At 47.2% G+C, this 17,193-nt stretch overlaps 1 protein-coding gene across 3 annotated transcripts in view; it reads left to right on the forward strand.

The window, feature by feature from the left end:
* GABBR2 (gamma-aminobutyric acid type B receptor subunit 2) overlaps positions 1-17,193 on the forward strand; it is a 364,244-nt gene that overhangs the window by 259,964 nt on the left and 87,087 nt on the right. For all 3 annotated transcript variants that reach the window (XM_082468617.1, XM_082468616.1, XM_082468618.1), the window contains 2 exons: positions 3,371-3,431; positions 15,704-15,784. In XM_082468617.1, the coding sequence (XP_082324743.1) occupies positions 3,371-3,431; positions 15,704-15,784 (142 nt within the window). The remainder of the gene's footprint in view (positions 1-3,370; positions 3,432-15,703; positions 15,785-17,193) is intronic.

The raw sequence follows: 17,193 nt of genomic DNA on the forward strand, positions 1-17,193 counted from the left end.
GCCCCCAAGGAGGGACATAACCTTAACTGGCACCCTTTGGGCAACCCAACAGCAGCCAAGATGCTGGGGAAGTGAGTGTCTCCATCCTGAAGGGGGCATCTGGTCGCCTACCATGGTGCCCACCCCCCCAGGATGGTAGTAGTGGAAGGGAAGCGTCTGCTGCTCAGGCCACAGTGCTCAGCCACCTTGGCGATGAACTCTGAGCTGGCTAGAGAGAGGGTGTGACCACCACCCTAGCCTAAGCCTCTGTCACCTCACACCTGTATTACCAGCTGCCTAAGCCTCCTGGGTCTCTATTCCCATTTTCTGACAGCCAGAGCAATCTTCTCAAATCTTAAATCAGATCATATTGCTGCGTTGTTTAGCCCCCCACCCTCATGGCTCTTCACTGCCCTTAGCATCCCCTCCAGAGCCCTGTCAGGGCCCCCAGGCCCCACCTACCTGCCCGCTCCCTCACTACGCTCCGCCTGCTGGCCCTTTCTGTTCTTTCCCACCTGAGGGCTTTTGTCCTGGCCTTTCCCTCTGCCTGGAGTAGCTGCTTCTTGCTGTGCAGGGCTCAGCTCTTATGTCACCTCTGCGGTGAGGTCTTTCCTGACCACACAGTAAATTCACTCCGCTTGTCCAGGCACTCCCTTTTGATTTTCTTCACAGCACTCTTCACTAGATGAAATCATCTCGTTCATTTTTTGGTGAACATGTTTTGCCTGTCTCTCCTAATCAAATACAAAGCTTTCTGAGAGCAGGAATCAGCACCTAAAAGAGGACCGGCCCAGGGCAGGTAAATATTTATGGAATGTCGTGCTAACATCTGCTAACATGGAGGCCATCCATCATGCAGAATTTCATGAAAATCGCCTGATTGGCTTATGACCTTCCTCGCTGGTGTCCAGTCCTATCGACGTTGGCTTGGCTGGGGTGGTAGTCCCCATCCAGTCAGCCATGCTCAAGGTTGCAGAGTTGGCATCATCTACCCAACCCAAGAGATGCCGTGGTCACAACCTCAGGAAAGGATCACGTGTCAAATCCTCCTCAGAAGGGGGCTCCACAGAGCTTCTCCGCTCTTCCCTGGTGCAGAGCCTCGATATAGCCAGTAACCCATCTGCTTGTCCGTGTTACTCTCAGTTACCACAGTCACAGGCCTCTCATCTTTCTCCCTTTAGCTGAACACACAGCGGCCCGTGTGGTTTGGGAACTCAGTCACTTGGGGGCTGATGTTTCTGAGTGGTGAAGCCACCTTGGATTAAGGCCCAACAGTTTACCCCTTTGCCAGCTGAAATCATGTGATGTTGAAAATCTCTTCTCAAAGATTGGAAAGCTTCCTGGTGCTTGAAATCTTTTTTATTTCAGCTCTCTGCTATTGAATGTGTTTAAATAAAAATTACTGGTGCTATTTACTGAGTGCCTGTTGAAGACCAGGAGCTGTGCTAGGTCCCTAACTCAGGTGTTCAGGAACTTGCCCAAGGGGGCCCAGAACCCAGCTTTGTGATACTCAGGCGCTGGCCTCCTCCCACTGCAGTACCTGAAAAATTAAGGAGATAGGAGGAGCTACTGTGAGTAAAAATAGCTACTGTGAGAAAAGTAAAATATGACAGGTCTTACTTCAAAGATGAACTAATGAGTTTTATCTAAAAAGTAAAGGAGAAAGGAAAAAAACCCAAAAAGTAAAGGGAGATTCTTTCTCACCCCTGCCCTGTATTCCACTCCAGTATTATTCCATCCACTCTTTGAATACCATTCAATATATTTTTTTAATTTAACTAATAAAGATTCTGCAGAATTTGTCCACATTTTATGTCTAGAAGTCTTTGGAGTTCTTCAAAGCTTAGCAGGAGATGGGTGAATTAGTTAGATCTCCACTTTTGTCAAACAAAGAAATGTCCTGTGGACAATATCTGCATCTTTTCCGCCCATGCAAAGTGGTCCGTTCGCATAAAAGTGATCCTTTGGAAGATGTTCTGTGTTTTTTAATCATCCCTAGAAATAAAATCACAGCTCCTGTCTCACCTTACATTGAAGTGTTTTCACACTCCAGGGAATTGCTTACTGTCAACTGAATATAGAATTCGGTGGGCGTTAGTTTCAAACTGATACTACTCGCAGCTGTCTTCAGGATCTCAAAAAGGTGTCAAAGTGGCCTTAGAAGGTATTTCTCATTCTGAGAACAGGTTGAGTGATTCTCTTTGTTCCAAAAGCCTCAGGGCCTCAGACTTTGGATTTCCATCAAGGGAAGATAGGTACTTTCTGGCACTTTCTCTTGAGAATTGAATGGAATCTGTGGTATTGTCTTTGCTATTACCTGATGATGCAAGAGCGTAACTGCGCTCATAAAGCAGTGTACCTTTAAGACAATTTATTTTCCTAGTTTCACATTAATGGAAAGAAAGGAAGAAATTTATTTCTGGATCAGAAACAACATGCTGTAGTGAAATTGCATGGGCATTAAAATCAAACTCGGATTTGAATCCAGCAGCCTCACTTACAATGACCTTGGCATAACCTCCCTCAATCTCAGTTTCTTCATCTGTAAAATCAGGATCATCCTCCTTTCCACTCAAGCTTGTCATAAAGATTCATTGATATAACCTGCATCAATTTCCTTACATGGATGCAGAATTTTAGGTGGACCGTAAATAGGCAAGGAAAGACCACATCCCCTCTTTATGTTCCTGGTTTATTTAGCCCAGCATATGGAAACTGGGTATCAGCCAGCAAGGCAGATGCAGCAGATGATGCTGTCTTTAGCCCCCGGGGTCCCTAATGAGGGGTGCTTAGCTGCCTGTGACACTAGTCAGGTTTCACTGGCTCAAGAAGCTTAATTTTTTGCTGCCCCATAGCCCAGTTATATTTGGGACTGACGTCACCCCTCAGGAAGAACTTAAAAACATTCTCTGTTCTTAATAAGGAATACTAACGGACCTCTAGCCCCCTTCTGGTCCTGCAGCCAAACAACCTCGGCAAAGCCCCACATTTTTATGGGTGGGGCACGGGAGCAGAGGCAGGGCCCGGCTCCAAGTGCTTCTTCATCTCTTCCTCCATCTCTCCAACACCCTGGAAGGCCTTGTCCTGGGATAACGCAGGGCACATGGGTGTTTAATAAATAGTCATGATGATAATGATGGTGCATATCTGGGCTTTAATTTACATGTGTTGGTTCCATTATTGATTTTATACTCCACAAATTATCCAGATAAAGTCACAACCAGTTTAAAAACAATTAGTTTAATTTTGCATCCGTGGTCCAGCGGGAGTCTATTCTTTCTCCAATAATAATAATCACATTGTACAATTAATGAATTTCAGTTGAGATCAGTAGTGTTTGGGCTAATATGGCATTTCTTCTTTGTTCTTCTTTGTTTTGTTTTCTATTTAGGGCCAAGTTGTGTTCCGGAACGGGGAGAGAATGGGGACCATTAAATTTACTCAATTTCAAGGTAGGCTTTTTGATGCTTATTCTTTCTAATTGATGAATTCTATATTCAAGGATGTTCTGTTTATGCAATAAAATACATCAAAAGAAATGAAAGTACGATATTCTAGATAAGAGAAAGAGTCAATAGAAAACACTTCTCTATGAAAACATTAGCTTCAGCTTATTTAGAATATTTTTTCTCAACTGCATTATTTCTCAGGCCTATTCAGCCTTTCCACATGACTCAGGCTTATTGAAAGTATGGGGCGTGGCAGTTAAGTCAATGCCAGTATTCTGAGGAATTTTGCATTGTTTTAGTTTTTGATTATAGAAATTTTCAAATAGACCCTAAAGTCGAGAGAATTGCATAATGAACCCCATGTACCCATTACCCGGCTTCAACTGTTTTCACCATTTTGCCAATCTTGCTTTATCTTGACTCACTCCATCCCCCACCCCCTTTTTTTGCTGTAATGTTTTAAAGCAGCTCCCAGACATTATCTCATTTCAATCTATAAATACTGCAGTATGCATTTCTACTAGATAAGGACTTTTTAAAAACATGACAATACTATTATTGCACCTTAAACATTTAAGAAGTTTTATTATGCTTTATTCTGAGTCTATGTTGATCATCTCATTATCTCTAAAATGACTCTATAGTTGGTTTGTTGGGGAGCCCACACAAGGTCCACTCATTGCATCTGGTTGGTGTGTCTCTTTAGTCCCTCTTAATTTATAATTGTCCCACACACACTATTTACAGACCATTTGGTTTTTTAAGAAACCAGATCGTTTGTCAGACTTTTCTTCTGTCAGATTTGGAAGGGACCTCAGCAACCATTTAGACCACATTCCTCATGTGATGAGGAGGAAACGGAGGCCCAGAGAGGGACAGTGGCTTGTCAGAGCCCACAGGGCATCTGTGAGGAGCAGGGCTGGGCGTTCTGCCTGGAGGAACTTCGGTTCGGCCCGGTATGGTCATTAGCAGGGTTGTTAGCCAGAACCATGAGACGGACCTTTCATTAATGCAATGTTTTTCAGTATCTGGATGTTTCTAGAAAATCCAGAAACAAGAGCAGAGCCTTCTGTGTCCACTCACTTTGAGCAGATCCCAGAGTCATCCAGGGGAAGGCAAGAAATGAAATCGAGTTATTTAGATTCATTCAGACAAATCCCAACCAGATGCAGATCAGCCAGGAGAGGTGTTCTCCGGTACTATGGCTCCATAATGCAGTCTTGTAGATTTACCCATTTGTCTTCCTGTGGCAGGTAATTGAAATGCATGTCAGCTCTCTGGTGTGCACAAAAGATGTAATTTTAGGCAAACGTAATTATTTTCCCATTTGTTAAGTCTTACTTCTTCATTGGCTGAACAAAGTAAGCATCTTGGCAAAAATACTTTTTTTTGAGTGATTGCAACTAAATTCTCTTGTCACATTTCCAGTTCTCAAATTATATCATTCTGGGAGAATATTTTGTAAATTATTGATTGGCCAATCACAGCTACAAATGCATGCCAATTTTATTGCCTTTTTTTTTTTCTGAATGTTAGGATTAGACACCAACTCCAGTGACTGGTTTTAGGCATTTATAAGGAAAGCAGTGTAGCAAACAGTAGTTCAGAGGTGGGTTTGAAACCACCTGAGCTCAAGTCACTGTGGAACATTAAGCAAGTGACTCACCTCTCTGAGCCTCGATGTCCTCATCTGTAAAATAGGGATATGATCCTCCCTACCTTCTCGGGATGTGGGAAGAACTAGATGAGATAACACAGAGAAATGTGCATATATTTCTTGCTCAGCAAGTAGTAGCAATTATGATTAGCATTTAGTCAAAAATTATGATACTTTTCTGGGGCAAATCCACGTTTTCTTGGTGTGTTGAAACCCTCGGGTGCCTTTTTGTCTGCCTACTCTTATAGCTGCTCCCAACACTTAATGACATGTAGGGTGTCACATGTGGCAGGGCCTTAGAGATGATCTCATCCCACTGCTTCATGGTATAAGTGGAGAAACTGAGGCCCAGGGAAGGGAGGTGTTCCTCCCAGGGACACTCAGCTGGCTGGTGGCAGAGAAGTGACTGGACCTTGACTTTCCCCAAGTGCCAGCCTTGGCGTGTTCACATGTACACCTGTGCCTGAGTGTCCTCCCTTTGCCACTTCTGTGTCCAGCGTTTATTGACTGTCAGAGCTGGGCCTTGCACATACTCCTGTTTACATGTTTTTAAAACAGACATTGATCCTGTTGGCAGAGGGATGCTGTGCTGAGGGCATATTCTTATCAGCACAACAGTTAGTTTTCCAAATTCAGAGGGTCTCAGAGGTACCTTGCTGCCAAGATGGAGGGGCATTGTTATTGAGTGGCTGTCCAGGCTGGAAGGGCTCCTGGTTGTCATCTTATTTCAGAGGGGAAACTGAGGCTCAGACACGGAAAGGGACTTGCTGTGGGATAGCAAGTTCATTCCTTTCCTTCTCTGGGCTCATGGTTCACCTCCAAGAGAGGCTGGCCTTCTGTCTTCTGGGACCTTCCCGGAATTTACCCAGAGGATGGGCCTGCCCCCCACTTTGGGGTTACTAGATCCTAAATTGCCTCATGCCATTGACTTCGAAGAAGGCTTCTAAATGGGGTCACCATGCTGTTTTCTGCTGTGCCCTTCAAGCCCTCTCTCTCTCTCCCTCACCCGCTGCCCTCTTTTAAGAAGGGATGGTGGAACAGCAGAGCTGACTCACAAACAGCCAGCCCCAGCAGTGGGGCTCCCTTTGCAGGGTCTGCTCCTGGACTTACACCCAGGCTTTCTCAGTGCTCGCTGGCAGGATCTTGGAAGTTGGCCCATTCCACCATCCCTCTGAAGACCATGAAAGATGCTTTTTTGGCTTCTTATTTGTAAAGTTCCTGGTGCCTTCTAAACCCTTTTATCTGTAGTAGAGGAAACATTTTGTAGGAGGCTCTGTTACCTTCTTTGTAAAACTAAAACACAAATTAGTTGGAAATGGGAGGCAGTTTGGAGAAGAAGACTAAAAGGGGAGCCAGGAATCCATGATCCTGTTCTACTTTTTGATTCCAGAGTTGTAGGATTTGTATCACAAGAGCCTGGCACTCAGTAGACCCCTGGTACAAGTTTATTAAATTAATTTGGAGGCAAAAGACCTGGATTCAAGCCCTTGCTCTGAAGTTTACCAGCAGTGTGACCCTGGGCAAGTCACTTTATCTCCCTAAGCCTCAATTTCCTCCTCTGGAAAATGGGGTGACACTAATGCCAACCCTGCCTGTCCCCTGGGGCTGGGCCAAATGACATTTTGCTCTATAAACTCTGGGTGCTAGGAAGCTAGTCCCATTACTAGCGTGCTACCTGGTTCCTGGCTGGCTCTTGGTAAATGTTTACTGAATTGGTGAGTGATCCGGCTCAAGGAAATTTGAGAGCATGCTCATTTACTCCTGGTTTCCAGTGGCTTGAGTTTCCAAAGGCAGAATGTCTGACAAACAGCAGTTAGTCTTGACAACAGAAATGTGAACTGAAGCTACTTCACGATGGTGGCCATTGTTGTTCCAGGCTGGAGAAATGACCTTTTTTGCGAACTTAAGAATGCTGGATAGACAGAACTACTCTAAAATAATGTGTCAGGGCTAGCCCCATGGTCCCTTTTGAGGCTGAGGCATTTTGTATCCAGAGAGGGTTTCAGAGCCCTAAACATGACCCTTCCTCACTCCCAGCTTCCCTCCATTTACTCTGTTCTCAAGGCTTCCCAGAGCCCTTACCTCCCAAAAGAACAATCCTAGGGGGTAGGTGTGGCAGATGCCATCAGCGTCCCACCTGTAGTCCCTGAGCATCCATGGTTCCAAACAAGCATCTTATTAAGAACACCTACACCTTTCACCCTGTGCAAGGAACAGGACAGATATTCAGGGAGTTAATGCTTCCAGGGCAGCCCTGAGCCAGGGATGGATGAGAAGTGGAGGATGAATCCCCCAGCGTCCTTTCCACTTGGGTGGAAACTCCCAAGAATTCCAAGGTATGTTCTGCTCTGTCTCCAGAGGTCCCCATGGGATTGAGCCTCACTTGGCCTCTCAGAAACCTGCTTATTAATGCACCTTGCCCTGGCTCCCTTGCCTTCTCTGTCTCACCTCCCCACACCCCTATCAGTGTGTTCAAGGATCACCTCCCAAATAAATTACATGCATTCTTACTCTTGGCTCAGGCACCCTTCTGAGGGACCCACCCATGGCAGTAGGTAAGGTAGGTATTAGCATCCCCTCGGACACACACCTTGGGTGCAGTGGACCTAACCCCCTTACAACTCCAAGTTCAGCACCCCTCCCCCATGCCATCACTGACTTGCACCAAACCACGTATAGATGAGGATGAATGCTAGGGAATTGGCTTTTTTTTTTTTTCCCCTTGAGAGAAAAAAGAATCCATGTTACTAACGAAGTCTAAACATGGCTCAGAATTTGCAGCAGGAAAGGAAGTTGAGTGAAGCCATGATTAGAGCCTTGTTTATGCTGTTCTTGGTGAAATCTCAGCATCTGCTGCTCTAACTCACCGTCCCTGCTTTCATTAGGCCTGTTTGTAAGAATCGCGGTGAATGATAATCTGCTTGAATTTGGACTGCTTCTGTGCAGCATAAAGCACTCAGACTTTGGAATTTTATACTTCGCCACCTGATTTGAAGGGATGGGGTCTTCCACCGCTCTAACAACATAATTGTCATTCAGAAGGTACCTAGTGAAGTGTAGGTTTGTCCTCCCCATTGGCACACATTAATTACCGTTTGGTCTTCGGGGTAACAGATACGGTTCTATGCAGTGCGCATTTCCTGAGCATCTGCCAGGCGCCTTACCAAGTCCTCTGGGGAAGCCAAGTTGAATAAGCCTCTGCCCCCGCCACTCCCCACAGGGGCTTCATAATCTCTCTGGCCAAGTGCCAGTGCCTATAAAAGCAGGAAGATAATTTCCCAGAACCTACTAGAAAATTTTTGGAGCTAGTTTGACTCTAGTTTGAGACTCTTAAGGCTGATTTTTAATATCCTTTTCCTTCTGTTAAGGCATATATTATAGCTCTCTTCACTAAGCCGTGGGTCTGGAAAGGCCAGTTTTTTGGACTGCCACTCGACTTGATGTTAAGAGTGGAGACGTAGTCCACTAAACTGTAAGTTACACCAGAAGGGTTGTGGGTCAGCAGGAATGGAAGGGCACACGTGAATATAGGCTCTTTCAGGCTGGAAGTCTGACCCTGACCTTGATACCTCCCAGCCCCCATGATCCAGGGCTTACCTTTCAGGGAGCTCAAGGAAGATGGCTTGGAAGACAGAATTATTTAGCAGACCTTGTCTTTCATTGAGCCATAGATTCTCCATGTTGAAGGCAACCCTGACTTTCCTTTACAGCATTGCCTCTACTTGAATGCCTCCAGTGATGGGGAACTCACCTCCTCTCATGTGGAAAGTATGTGAGCTTCGAAGCAGACATGCCTGATCATTGCTAGCCAGACACTGTGGCTTAATCTCTCTGAGACATCATTTCAGCACTTTTTAATTTTATTTTTATTTTTATTTTTTTGAAAGTAAGTTTAAAGACACTCTGCATTAGCTTATTTTATTTATTTATTTATTTTGGCCGCGCCATGCAGCATGTGGGATCTTAGTTCCCCAACCAGGGATGGAACTCCTGCCCCCTGCATTGGAAGTGTGGAGTCCTAACCACTGGACTGCCAGGGAAGTCCCTCAGCACTTATTTTAAAATAGTGAAATGGGACTTCCCTGGCGGTCCAGTGGTTAAGACTCCGCACTTCCAATGCAGGGGACGCGGGTTCGATCCCTGGTCGGGGTACTAAGATCCCACATGCCGTGCACTGCAGCCAAAAAATTAAAAATAACATAAATAAAATAGTGAAATAAAAGATGATTGTTTTCCTTGCTTGAGAGTGATGGTGAGACTCCAATGACATGAGGCTATGAATGAGCCTGGCTCAGTGACTAGCACAGAGAAGAGCTGTGACAGCTGTTGGCTTCCTGCTCCTCTCTTGGGCACTCTTCACAATGATACCAGATTTACCCCCTCCAGAATTTCTTGAGCAAAGTGCCATCTTACTTCCTCAGGACACACTTCACACTCCTCATTTCATGGAACGTTGTTGTCACTGGTCCGTGAAAGCCCCTCTTGTTTGTTTGTTTATACCTTTATTTCCCTCATATTCTCATATGCCACTCCTGCCTCTCCCCAAGAATGGCAAACATTCTAGGTGTTTAATGCAGATATTGTGTTTGTATGTGTCCTTGCTAAATGTGTATTGCTGTTTTGTGTGCATATTTTGAATTTGCATCGACATAACTGGATTACATACTTGTTCTGCTTTATTTTCAAGCAAAAGTTTGGGCTTTTGAAGTTTCACAACGGTCATTTCCTGGCACCTGCACGCCAGCACTTTGTTTTTAAGATACCTCCATGTTGCTGTGTCTACATCTAGGCTGTGGCTCTCACTGCTCACTCCACGGGATGTACGCCTCCACTCTCCCAGTGACAGCCACTCAGGTCACCTACAACTCCCTGTCTCCAAACATAATGAGTGTCCTTGTACATGTCCCCTTATGAACCCAGCTGGGTATTTCTTTAGGACAAATCCCCATGAGCTGAATTGTTGGGTCGGAAGATGTGTCAACACCCAACATGCCTAAAATTTGCCAGACGGCTTTTGGGAATGCCCGTACCCATCTCCACTCCCACCAGCATGAGGAGTCCCGTGTCCCTACCTCCCACCCACAGTTGGTGTTTCCCAGCTCTCTCATTTTTTGCCAATCTAAAGATACAAAGTAATATTGTACTGTGGTTTTGAATGTCATTTCTCTGGTTACTGATGAGTTTGGACATTTCTTCCTGTGCTTGTCCGCCATTTGTTAATTGTCGGTTCTGATCCTTTGACCACTTTTATTTTGAGGATATTGTCTTTTTCTTGGTGATTTGTAAGAGTTCCTTACATAATCTAGGTTTCAGTCCCTTGTTGGCTTTAGGCTTTGCAAACATCTTCTCCCATTCGGTTACTTGTCTCTAAACTTAAAGTCCCTGGTGAACGGAAGTTCTTAATTTTGATGTGCTATTTTTTTTTCTTTCTTTTTTTGATCCTATGGTTTGGGCTTTTGAAGTTTCACAACGGTCATTTCCTGGCATCTGCCCGCCAGGTCCTAGCTGGGTACAGGGGGTACTGAGATGGGTAAGACACAGCCCCTCCCCTCAGGGAGCCCCCTGGTTCAGTGGGGAGCAGACACAGGACCCCAACTGAGTGTGATACGTTATTCAGAGGAGAGGTGCTCGGCTCCACCTGGCAGATTCTAGGAAGGCTACCTGGGAGAGGCGGCATCCAAGATGAATTCTAAAGAACCAGTGGGAGTTAGCCAAGAGGAAGAGAGAAAAGGTGTTCTAGGTGCAAATAGCTTATTGTATCTGTATGTGTTCTGTGTCCCCTTGGGTATTCAGCTTTTGCCCTGAGCCAGTTTGCCTATAAGTCACTGGACAGATCTACCCTTGGCAGGATTATTATACTCCTGGGGCATTTGGCCACTGTCCACCTAGTCTGTTAAAAGTCTCAAAACAAAGGTCAGTGAAGTTAACTTATTGAAAATGCGGCAGTGGCGTACTGTTTGTGGATCGAGACGAGTGTGAGGGAGAATCCAGGCCAAGGGAGCACAGTCGCTCTCTGCTTGATGATGCTGAGAGGTGCTGCTCAGACCTGTTTCCACCCAGTGGGAGGAGAGTGACCATCTAGGGCCTGTCCACAGGGGCAGGGTGGGTGAGGGGAGTGGAAAATCACTTCCTGGGGAATGGCTGGCCAGCTGGAGAAAAGCAGAATCAAGGCCCGAAATCAAAATCGCAGTGTTCCCATCTCTGAAGCACGGCCAGGAGCAGGAGTTGCTGTGATGTGTGGCCCCCAGGCGGAGCTAGGACTGTGAGGGCAAGTCTCGGAGAGCAGACTTTAGCTTGGAGTGAGGAAGACGCTTCAAAGCAGTTGCAGAATCATGGAACGAGAGCTGGAGGGCACAGAGATTTCCCCGTCTCGCCCACTTGTTTTATCAAGACCCAGGCAGAGGATGGCACTTCCCTGGGGCTCCTTACTGAGGAGATGGCAAAACCAAGACCCATTCCAAGGGCCCTGTCCTCCAGCCAGAGCTCTTTCCTTTCCCTGAGTCTGGGATTTTGTTAGGGAGTCCTAGGATGGAGTAATTTTATAGAATCTTTGATGTTCATTGAGCCAAGGTTGTCTTTTGTTTTACACCTCAGAGTTTTACATTTCTGTATGTTTGCAACAACAATTAAACTGTAAAAGACACGCATACTCCCCTCAATGCAGACCTAGAGTCAGTTGAGGAAGGATGAGCATTTGGGGGTGAGGGGAGTAGAGCCCAGGAAGCAGGGTGTGGGGACCAGCTGCAGCAGGAGGTTGGTGACCCTACACCCAGCTCTCCCACCCAAGGGTTGTGATACGGGAGGGAGGCAGGACCGCTCTGTGATTGAAGCAGTTCCCCAGCCCCGTCTCAAGGATGCTCTCAGGCCCACAGCCAGGGAGTATTTTCAGACTGGACTTTTTTGGCAGCCTAATTTTCACCAATAGGACTTATTTTCTTTATGTATCATCCAAATCCAAAGTTGGAAATAAAGAAAAAGAAAGAATGCACTTTTTTAAGAGAATCCTTTTTTTTCTTTTCTTTTTTTCTTTTTTTTTTGCACCACAACAAGGAACCAGTATTATTCTGCAGGAAAAGGGGCTCTTCGTTTTATAGTATTTTGAGCCTCTGAGAACAGAAAGTGTCAGCGTTGCAGGGTCCTTGGTCTAATCCAGTGGATTTCAACTCTAGTTATGCGTTAGTCAACTTAGGGAACTTTTAAAAATATGGCCACCCAGGGTTCACTCCTCAACCCCCCAGAGGTTTTAATATAATGGATCCATGTTGGGACCCAGGCATCTGAATTTTCTAGAAATTCCCCATGTGGCTCTAGTGCCTGGCCAGGACTGAGAACTATTCAAACCCCTGCGGTGCACTTTGTAGATGGAGAAACTGAGGCCCAGAGAAAGGGAATCATCTGTCCAGGGTCACACGATAAGTCAGTGGCAACCTACAGCAGGGCTGGCGGGGCAGGGAGGGTGGCCAGTGACAGACTCAACGCCACAGCCCCTCTCCCTCTGCTGCCCCCATGAATCCTCTTTCTAGTCTGTCCGCAAATCCCCTGTTCTGCAGTCTTCACGTCTGTATCCAAATAAGTGGTCGATGTTCTTTGCACAACAGAGTTACCAAGGAACCCAAGAGTTAAAAGTTGAAAGTGCCCACCTATCATGGTCACCACCTGGCTGGGCCGTGGGTGAAAGGAAGAACACAGGGGACACCATCCTTCCCCTGCAGAGCCAGGAGGGGCCCTGGGCAAAGTGCAGGGAATGCGACCCTATGCTGCCTGGGACCTCAGAAACGAGACTTCAGGTTCCACTCAGGAACTGACCGGCTGGCAGGAATCATAAGGCTTGGGCACACCTAGGGCATGGCTGCAACACAGCTTCTCACATATCACCCATGCCTTGAGCCCACAGCAGCTGGGGACGAACAGTACTCAGAGAAGCCTTCCTGGAAGAGGTGGATAGGGTTTGGACATGTTGGTTTGGTAGAGGAAGGGGAAAGCTACCTTCCAAGCAGAGGGACCATTGTGGGGAACAGTGGTAGTAAGAAAACACAGGGAGTGTTTGGGGACCTCACAAGTAGCTCACAGTTACTTTTGTCGTGACTCAAATAACTACAATTTATTGAACACTTACTGTGAGGCCCCAAGCCAGAAACTGCCTATAGTCTCCTCTTTAGTCCTCATAGGCACTCTGAAAGTTGAAATTTTACCGATACAGCCATCCACTCACAGGACACAGGCTAGAAGGGAAATATTACTGGCATATGGGAATAATTTTACCCACCCAGTAGGGCTGGGTGAGGCTGCAGTCACTAAATTACAAGGTCAGAGATTATGAATTATTTTTTAATCTTTGTAATTCTAGCCTTCAGCACAGAGCCTAGAACATAACAGGCACCCAATGTTTATTGAATGAATGAATGAAGTGATTAAACTAAGGGATTTAGTATAAACATCCTTCATCACCCAGATGTCCAAGGTCAGCTTGGTCAAGGATGAGGACATAAGCTAAGCTTCCTCCACCTACGCTGCTGCTCTTGAGGGATTCTTTATTATGAAATACCTGGGCCTGGCATGCAGTAGGCTCTCAGTAAGTATGGGCTGAATGACCAGCAGCCCTGCTCAGTATGGGTGTGGAAAATGCTCTGAATTTAGAACTAGGGGAGTCAAGTTCAGGCACCCGCTTGGTCGCTGCCCAGCACTTGGCTCTGAGCCTTCACTTAACTGACATGAAGCTCCTCCCTCACCTGTAAACTGGGGTGAATTATGCCTGATTCAAGGTTTGCTATGGAACCCTGAATGCAGGAATGTGTGAAGCCCCCCGCCCCACCCAGCCTCCAAGCACTGCCCCCAGGGAGAGATTATGGCAGTTACAGTCATCGGTCATCGCAGGAAGCGGTGCCATGAGATGGATGGCACAGCGGGTGTATGAGTCAGAGGGGCGGGCTGTGTGGCTGGGGGCGTGGTGAGTTGCCACACCACCGCCTGGCTCCTGATGATTTATTCCGGTCAGCCTGCATATTTCATGTGCTGCCTCCCCACACCAAATAAATAAATCAGGGCCTCCTCCTCTGAGCACTAGGAGCTGATTATGGCTGAGACTTCAAAAGGCCAGAGCAGGGATGCTGGAGCTCCCAGCAGAGTCTGCTGATGTGACATTTAGGAGCTGGGTGACCCCCGCAAGTGACAGACGCCTACACAGCATGAGGCCTCCCAAATGGCAGGGAGACCTTTGCAGGGAGAAGGAAGTGACTTTTACAGCCCTGTTTTCCACCCCACAGTTAAAGGAACGCAGGCAGAAGTGTGGCCTATAGGATCCCCTGTTCCGTTTCCTGAATCCTTCTAAGGAACCAGCAGAGCATCTGCGTCTCTACAGAGACATTCACTTAGAGCCAGAGGCCCAGCAGGCAGCTCCTCTGGCCACATGCTTGGAATTCCTGCTGCTGTGTCGCTTTATAACCCCTGGGCATTTGAGAACCAGGGTCTGCAGCTCTGGGTACCTGCCTGCCCCGCCAGTGGGCAGGTGGGCACTCCTCTCTGTAGTTATTACACTCAGGAGGCACAGGTGGCCTGTGGAACTCAGCCCAGAACTGTCACCTCTCAGGGATCCCATTAAGGCAGCCGCATGTCTGCGGGAAGGGAAGAGCACGGCTGTGGGAACAGTCCTGGGTTTGAACCTGCACCCTGCTCTTAGTATCAGTGGGGCTTTGGGCAAAGCCACAACCTGCCTGAGCCTCAGTTTCCTCATCTGTAAAGTGGGACTGAAACCACTTAACTGCACACAACTGTGAGAACTAAACAAGAAAAGACATCTAAAAGTGAATCCCCTTGGCCCCTCCCTGCCCACTCGCCACCTTGTCCAAGACTGCTCTACTCTGGGGCCCCCACTCTCTACTCCTTGCCTTTGGCTCTTTGCCTCTAACCCCACCTTTCCCTGAATCAGCTTCATCTGTCATCAATATTCCCTCACAAGCCTTGAATGGACCCTCTGTTCAAAGGGCTTCTGGTCCCTGTCTTGGTGGCATGTGGCATTGCTGGCCAGCTCCCTTGTGAAACTGTCCCTTTCCTTGGCTTCCAGGATGCCCACTCTGTCCTGGCATCCTGGCCCCTCTTTCCCAGTCTCTGGCAGCGTCTTTGCTCTGCCCACCCCCAGGGCCTGGATGGGGTGGGAAATAGAAATGATGTTCAGTAAGGTGGGAGGCTTACTGCCAGAGGGATGATGTGTTTTTGTCTTCAAGTCTCTAGGGCTCTCCTGGGGCAGGGGGAGCAGAGTGGTCCATGCAGTCCTAGAGGGCAGAGCCAGATGACAGAGGAAAGTTACAGAGAGACCATTCAGCTAATGACCCTGGAAAGACTTGGTAACAGGCAGAGAGTCCAGTTATGGGGGGAGTAGGCTCCCCATCTATACACGTACAGCAAAGGATGGGTGACCAGTTGATGAGACGATGTGAGAGAGTATTTGTTCCAGCCCAGATCAAGGTGGAGGTTTTGTGATTCTACCTGGAGAAGGCACTGGGGAAAGGAAAAGCCTGCAAGAATATAGCCAGAGCCTGCGGGGCAGCAAGAGCTGGGACAGGAGCACCCAGACAGACACAGGACTTGGATGTAACCCGCCACTGTCTCTTGCTCCCCGCAGACAGCAGGGAGGTGAAGGTGGGAGAATACAATGCTGTGGCTGACACGCTGGAGATCATCAACGACACCATTAAGTTCCAAGGTAAGGCAGGTGGGCTTCTCAGAGGAGGGGGCCTGCTCAGGTGCTCCCAGGCCTGCATATTGTCTGAGGGCTGCGGATAAGCTCAGAGTCCTTGGCTCTGTGGGGACGAGGGAACATCCTCTCCTCTCAGTCCATGCACTCGCTCACTGAGGACAGGATACCATCACTCACGTGGGAGCTGGGTTCCAGGCCCTGGGATGGGTCACTGGAATTTGCATGGAGTGCTGGCTCTCACCGAAGCATCTGTGTTTAAACTGTTGAATGGCCAGAAGTCATTCTTTTTATGTGTGGCCCAACTAAATTTTGCTGTGTCACCTCCTCAGAAAAGACATGGATGGGCTGGTAATAAGGCCTCTCCACTTGCTGCTCTTCCTGGAAAACCATTCCCTCTCTTCTGCTGGAGAACTTCTCAACATCGAGACCCAGATCAAATGACACCTCCTCTGTTCAGCCTTCCCTGATGCCCCCCAACTGAGTTAACGGCTCTCTTCTCTTTGCTTCCACAGTCTTTTGTCTCTGCTTTTCTCATGGCCACTGTCACTTTGCATTGAAATTAGTAGGTTATTGGACCGTGAGCTCCCTGACTGGATCCTATTTGAGTTTAAATTCCTGGCACCAGCCAGGGTCTGGCACATGTTGGGAGCTCAGTGCATATGTGATGAAAAAATAATACATGATTGATCAAGTAAATGAATGAGTGGGTGGGTGAATAAATGAATGAAAGGGTGAGCATATGAGTCAGTGAGGAACTGGGTGGATGGATGGATGCATGTGTGGATGGGTGGATGGGTGGATAGATGGACAGCCTCGTCACAGGGTGGCTGTGGAGGAAGCTGCCATACCCATAGCATCCAGATGCTGTTACTTTGATTCCACTGGGAATGCAAAGAACAGAGAGCTGGCTTTCTGCACCTGGAGTTCCTTCTTAAATCCAAGGCCACCAAAGAAGGCTCTCCCATGAACCATTTGGTTAGATTTTGGATCTAGGGGATTCCACAAAGCTCCAGGTGGCCTCAAAGAGGAGGTGTGGTCTTCACAGTCCCACCTGAGGGAGCTGTCTCCAAGCCCGTAGTCACTTATTACCTCATGGAGCCACAGAAAAATTCTGAAAGTGGGTGGGTAAGTCCTGTCATCCCTGTTGTACAGATGAGAAAAGGGATCAGAAAACTCCAAATTCACACGGCCTGTGAGAGGCAAAGTCAGTTCTAACCACGAGAGTCTGATCCCCAAGATAGGGCTATTTGCTCCTGGACGCAGGAGATCTGGGTTTGCTGAATAAGAATTCTGGGTTTACAAATTGAAAGAAAAATTCAAACAGAAAATAAATAAGAGACACAAAACAGAACTGAGAGGGAAAAACAAAAATAAAAAAACAAAAAACCCATCCAGGACAATAGCTAGTTATAGTT

This window comes from Balaenoptera physalus (genome assembly GCF_965194825.1).
Source record: "Balaenoptera physalus genome assembly, chromosome: 7".
NCBI classification, from domain to species: domain Eukaryota; kingdom Metazoa; phylum Chordata; class Mammalia; order Artiodactyla; family Balaenopteridae; genus Balaenoptera; species Balaenoptera physalus.